This window comes from Symsagittifera roscoffensis, chromosome 8 (genome assembly GCF_963678635.1).
Source record: "Symsagittifera roscoffensis chromosome 8, txSymRosc1.1, whole genome shotgun sequence".
Classification (NCBI taxonomy): Eukaryota; Metazoa; Xenacoelomorpha; order Acoela; family Convolutidae; genus Symsagittifera; species Symsagittifera roscoffensis.
The window spans coordinates 48,113,984-48,119,944 of record NC_087069.1 but is presented as its reverse complement, the minus strand read 5'-3'; the positions used below and the strand labels follow the sequence as shown (position 1 = coordinate 48,119,944).

Here is a 5,961-nt window from a genome sequence, read left to right as displayed (position 1 = left end):
CGACTTTCTAGAAAGTCCAAACATAAGAAATTTCGGTCAAGAAAATTGAAACAAACTTGAACTGGTTCGAACAAGATTGAAATTTTTTTTGTTGGGTCGAGAAAGTCAAAACATACCAAATTTGGTCGCGAAAATAGAAACATATCGATATTTAGTCCAAAAAAAACGAAAAACATATCTAACACCTTGGCTCGTGTTAATATCTGCTTGTTGTTTCTTTTGTGGCCGTTTAAATGGAGGCAGAACAATTAGCAGAATTGTCTGAGAGCAGAAAAACAAAAAAATGTTCCACGAATGAAAGGACCAACAAAGGATTGTACAACTCATCATATCGAATTCAGTCCAATCTGCTCATTTACCCGTCAGCTTTTACTATGCTCTCATAACTTTTCAGTTTTTCATGAATATAGTTTGCTTACTTGTTACTTGCTAAAAAACGCAGCCGGTTTTTTTGGTTTTTTCGAGTGTCCATATACATTTAAACTCGGGTAAAATAAAAAAACTAAGTTTATCGTGTCAAAAATGGGAACCAATCGGTCCTTTGAAAACAAAATCATAGAAAATATGAATATCGAAATATATTATTTCTAACTTTAAAGTAAATCTCTGCATTATGAGCAACATTTTTAAAACTTAACAATAAGTACGGTACGGTACAACAAAATTTAAAGGCTTCCATCTTTTTTCTACACTTTTTCTGTATCAAACTTTGGTTTTCGTTCCGTTTTTGATATTTTTTGTCCATTCTCTTTGAATTTTCTACGTTATTTTTCTCCATTTTCGCTGTTTTTGGTTTTCTGTAATGGTCAAATCTCCATGACCTTGTCAAGCATTTTAGACAGCTCGTTGTACTCGATCAAGTTGTCATTATTGGTGTCGAATTTCTTGAAGTCTACGCAGCAATGGCGTTGAACTTGGCCTTCAAGTGTTTGGGGACCCGGGCCAAGAACCGGTCGAACTCTTCCGGGCTCAGCCCCTCCTTCTTGTCCATCATTTCAATATCGGCTGCCAGTTTTTCCAGCAGGGATCTAAAATTCATTATTAATAAATACAAACAAATTTTTTTTTTTAAAAAAAACTTTTTTCATGTAATATTGAATTGCTGTATCGTATAATTCGGTGCGATGGAAATCAAAATAGGGGAAACTATTAGTTTTTTGAATTTTCCAATAGCACTGATATATGAAAATAAGATTTTGTTTGCCTTGATTAAACGTTGGTTCATGATGTTTAAAGGTTTTGCATATTTCATGATAAAAAGATAGAAAATACGGCACACCAACGAAGTTAATAAGAATATTTTGAAATTATTTAAAAGTTTAAACTTACCTATCCATAGCCTGCATTTTTTCGTTCAACTGGTCGAAAAACATATCTTTTAACTTCTGGAAACCGTTTCTGATTGTCGCCAATTTTTCATTCTCCCCAGATAATTTCTGGTAAATTTTCTTGAATTTTTCCAACTGTTGGTTCAACTCTGCAATTTTTGATTCCGGAGCATCATTATTAGCCTGCAGTTTAGCAGAAGTTTCTCCCAAAACCTTATTTTGCTCGGCAAATTTCTCATTTTCTTTTGCGAACTTTTCAACTTCCGCTTGGGGTTGCTTGATTTTCGCCTCCAAATCTGCGTTATTTTGGGCAAATTTTCCATTTTCTTGAAATTTTTCACGTTTCTCCTTTCAATTGCCCGATTTAAGCAGTTATTTGTTTGTTGTTTTCTGCCATTTTGTCATTTTCGCCAGCCAATCGATCTACTTCGGATGAAAATTTCGCGATTTTAGCTTCTAGTTCTTTGTTGTTCGCAGCCATTTTTTCGTTTTCTGCAGTCATTGTTTCAACTTGCGCACCCAATTTGTTGTTTTTTTCTTCGAATTTTTTGTTTTCTGCACCCATTTTGTTAACTTCGCCTTCTAATTTTCCGACTTGCTCCTCCAATTTTTTTTTGGTTTGTTCCAGTTTCGCATTTTCAGCTGACGTTTTTCCGACTTCAGCTGTGAGTTTGGCGTTGTTTTCTGCAAATTTGTTGTTTTCTTCTGTCATTTTGTTCACTTGACCTTCAAATTTGTTCACGTTGTCTTCCAGAGCCTGAAAATTTTTGCAAAAAGTTTTGATCGGACAGAAATTTTTTTTTACCCGTTGTTATTGATTTGCAATTATAGACACACTTTTAGCGATTCAATAGCGTTGAAAAACTACTTTAGCTCTCAAAAAGCTAGTACTTTAAAATGAGCTCATTCTAAAAAGTTCAGTTTAAGTTAAGCCTAATTTAAGTTTTTTAACCCATTCAATCTTAAAATCCGTGTTGGCCTTGAAAACTTTGGGTTAATTTGGTGTGCAGGCGTTGATGAATTGTGACCACAACTGAAATCCTTGTTTACCTTGTTTGTCTGAGCCAACTTTTCGTTTTCCTGGCTGAATTTATCGACCTGGAGAAACAAAAAAAGTAACCTTTAAAATATTAAATATAGAACCTTTAAATATTCAGAAAAATATAGTAACCTTCAAAATATTTTAATGAAAAAAGTAGTATACTAAAAATCAATTTGATTAAATTCTCACGCTCACTTTTTCTTTTTTTATACTTATTTTTTGGCATTTTACATTTTTTCACGAATTTTTTTTTGTATATAAATATATTTTTCTATAAATTCACTTTTAAGTGATAAAAAAAAACTTCAAAGTTTTTATTGAGATTTTTTTAGAAGACTAGCTTCGTTTTTAAAACCAGTGTTGCCTTCTTGAAGTTTTAAAAAATAAAAAAATCATAATGATGACAATTACGTATTTTCAAACAAAAATAGTTTCAAACCGAATAACAAAAGTTCGAATACTTGACAAAAAAAAGATTTAAATTATATACAAGACTGCTCGTATCAGGGTTAAGCCCTGAATGTTCCGACTGCCTTTTGAGGTTTATGGAGCAGTAATAACAAAAAAAGATTAAACGTAATAAAATGAAATGAAGTTTTTTTTCTAAATTTTGAAATTTATTATGAAAAACATCCCCCCACACGCCATATAAAGTACAAAAGGATAGATTTCACTCCTTGTAACAAATCAATTATGGCAGTTACGCTTCTTTCAACCAATTTGGAACAATTTCTAGGACGGATTAAATATCCGCTTACGCGTTAATAGCGCGAAATATATCGCGCGTTAATTGTCCCAAATTGGTCAAAATGGCAATCTTTAAACCCCCATAACTTTACGAAAAATAGTCAGAGGTGAAATATCTTTTCAAATTTAAGCTCAGGACAACAATAGTTTTCGAATGATATAATTTTTTTTGTCAAAAATGGCTTGTTAAAAAGTCGAAATTTGTCTGAAGAAAAAAAACCCACACCGAGCACAAATATTCAGGACAACAATAGCTTTCGAATGATATAATTTTTTTTGTTAAAAATGGCTTGTTAAAAAGTCGAAATTTGTCTGAAGAAAAAAAACCCACCCCGAGAACAAAAACTCGATTAGGTTTTGACACGCAGACAAATGCTTGTCGCGCAGTTACGTTACTCCAAAAGGTCAACTTTTGTTTCTTCTAACATTTCCATTCTTCTTTTTATCCATTTCCGGATGACCAAAAAAAATAGTCATACAGTTTTTGTATACAGACAAAATTAATGGTACAATTGCCATGCAGTTTTATAAACACAAACTGTTGCATGAAAAGTCTCTGACTGGAATATTATTTTATCTCGATTGAAATTCTTCAAATAACAAAAAAGTAAAATTAATTGTTTTGTCGTCATTTTTCGATTGTGTACGTAAGCAAACACAGGTGACAAATTTTTTGGTTCTTCAAAAATCTTGAGTCGTTGAGGCATTGTAAATCCCCTGCATAATTTGCTTCAAGGCCGGTCATAACCTTCTTAAATTGTAAAAACAAAATAATGAAAAAAATCAACGTTTTGCTATTTTTCAAAATTAAATTTTTGGATCATTTTTCATTGCTTAAATCAAATTCAATTATCTACAACAAAAAATTGTTTGCTCCTCAAAATTGGTCGGAAAAAACCCCAAAAAAAATACAAATTTCGGGTACTCAGGACTTCCTTATGCACATCAAAAGAAATTGTAACAAAAAGAAAAAATTGATCAACTATTTTGAAATCCGCAATGTTTCATATTTTTAAACAACATAACTTCAAGGAACTGATTTGACTTGGAAAAAAACACCCTTCACGCTGTTTGAAAAAAAGTTAGAGGAAAATTTGATATACGGAAAAGTGATTTACCCCTCCTGAAATTTGACTTTCTCCGAGCTGACAAAAAGCTTATCATAATTATTGCAAACAAGTCTATGTATGAAACAAAATGTACGAAAACAGCATTTAAGCGTTTTTTAATTTCTATGAAACTGTATGACAAACATTTTGTCCATGTTTTTTAGCTTAACTTTAATAAACTGTGTTTTGTCCTTAAGCACGACAATCAAATGTTTTCTCAAGTGAGAAAACCAACTAGTAAAACATCATCAAAATTGCAAATAATTGCAAATAATTTCCCTCTGTATTTGAGAAAAAAGGTAACTAGGAGGTCTCTAAGGCCTTCGGCTATGAGGGTTTTTTTTCGACAATTTCATTGGTGAAAAATTGTGGTCTTGTTTGACGAAGTTAGTTGCATGTTATCATCTACAATAGAAAAAAAAGTTCTAACAACACTTCTTACAATACCTTCTGAACCTTCCTTGTGATTCTTGATTATTCTGTGTAAAAATTCTACGCCTGGACTACGTTATATGCAAACATTTGGAAATTTTTGCAAGCAAATTGAAGTTTTGGAATAAGTTTGGTTGAAATGAGATTTGAAAGATTTTCCTCAATTTTGAAATTTTTGCAGAGGGATAATTGCCGCCATAAGTTTCTTCAGATTAAAATTTTGTTTGCATGGGAAAATTGCTCGCAGTAATTTCCGCAAAAAAAACACAGTTACTTCAGCCCAAATTCAGTTCATTTTGTTTATGTATATCAAGCGATTAATAGGGACAAAAGTAAGTAAGACATGCCCTATGTTTGATGACATTATCAAAGCGAAATAGGAGTAATAGTTTCTGGGAGGAAACAACTGGGTTTTCGGGGCGGAAGAGTCTGGAGCGGAAATGACTGGAGCGAAAATTACCAGTCTTGTGAAAAATAGTTTGTCTTAAATTTTCATAATTGGAAATTGTATTATTGGGTTTTTTTGAAGACTCCACAATGGAATTCTGTAAAAAGCATTTTTTTAAATGTAGATTAACCCGGTACGTCAGTGGAATCTTGAGCCGTCAAATTTATCCTAGACGAAACTTTAACTTATGAAAACAAACATAGAGCTAAGAAATTGCAGAAAAAAAAATTTCAGTTAAATTCTTCCAAACGTTAGTCAAATCATCCTAAGCCAAGATTTATCATAGGTGCTTTACAGCTTACTAAAAACATGTTTTTCTTTAACCTGGTAATTAAAAATTTCATTTCCTTTATTGAAGGCAGTAAAGAAGATTAGGTAATACAATTCGGTATATGAAACACGCATATAGCCAATGTTCGAATTGCTTGCTTCTCGGGTCTAGGTGCTCACCTTTTGTTCGACTTTCAAAGTCGGGCTCATGAAACTTGTCCACCTAAAAAGAATAGACGAGACAGGTGTGGGGGTCGAGTACGGTGGAAAAATACAAATTATACGGCGGTAATTCGAAAATAAAATGAAAAGTTTCTTCCAAATATGAGTATAATGTTTTAACATTTTCGAGTTCATATACAAACCAGTGTTCCAAAAGATGTTAACGAAAAGCATAGATTATGTGTAATAATGGATAATTCATGTTGCTTGAGTCTAGTATGGTCGAGCACCACGTACTGAAAAGAAATGGCGGATTGCAAGCGATTTTATACAGATAATGTAGCAAAGACCTAAAACAATTGATTTAAATTAATTCAAAATCTATTTAGTTTGATACAAAATGAAGTTCAAAAGATCAATTTC

At 32.3% G+C, this 5,961-nt stretch overlaps 1 protein-coding gene across 1 annotated transcript; it reads right to left on the bottom strand.

Moving 5' to 3' along the window:
* Positions 1–666: 666 nt before the first annotated feature.
* Positions 667–3,567, bottom strand: LOC134853666 (M protein, serotype 2.2-like). Its single transcript, XM_063869675.1, has 5 exons — positions 3,544–3,567; positions 2,379–2,426; positions 1,756–2,085; positions 1,330–1,676; positions 667–1,028 (listed from the first exon to the last, which is right to left on the bottom strand). Exons 1-5 carry the CDS (start codon positions 3,565–3,567, stop codon positions 893–895), a joined length of 885 nt encoding a protein of 294 aa, XP_063725745.1. The 3' UTR covers positions 667–892.
* Between the last annotated feature and the right edge of the window lie 2,394 nt (positions 3,568–5,961).

Coding starts and splice junctions, on each gene's coding strand:
- LOC134853666 (XM_063869675.1), bottom strand. CDS start 3,567: ATGGATAAAAAGAAGAATGGAAAT. Junction 2,427..3,543: donor ATAAAAAGAAGAATGGAAAT/GTTAGAAGAAAC, acceptor TTGTTTCTCCAG/GTCGATAAATTCAGCCAGGA. Junction 2,086..2,378: donor AGTTGGCTCAGACAAACAAG/GTAAACAAGGAT, acceptor AAAAATTTTCAG/GCTCTGGAAGACAACGTGAA.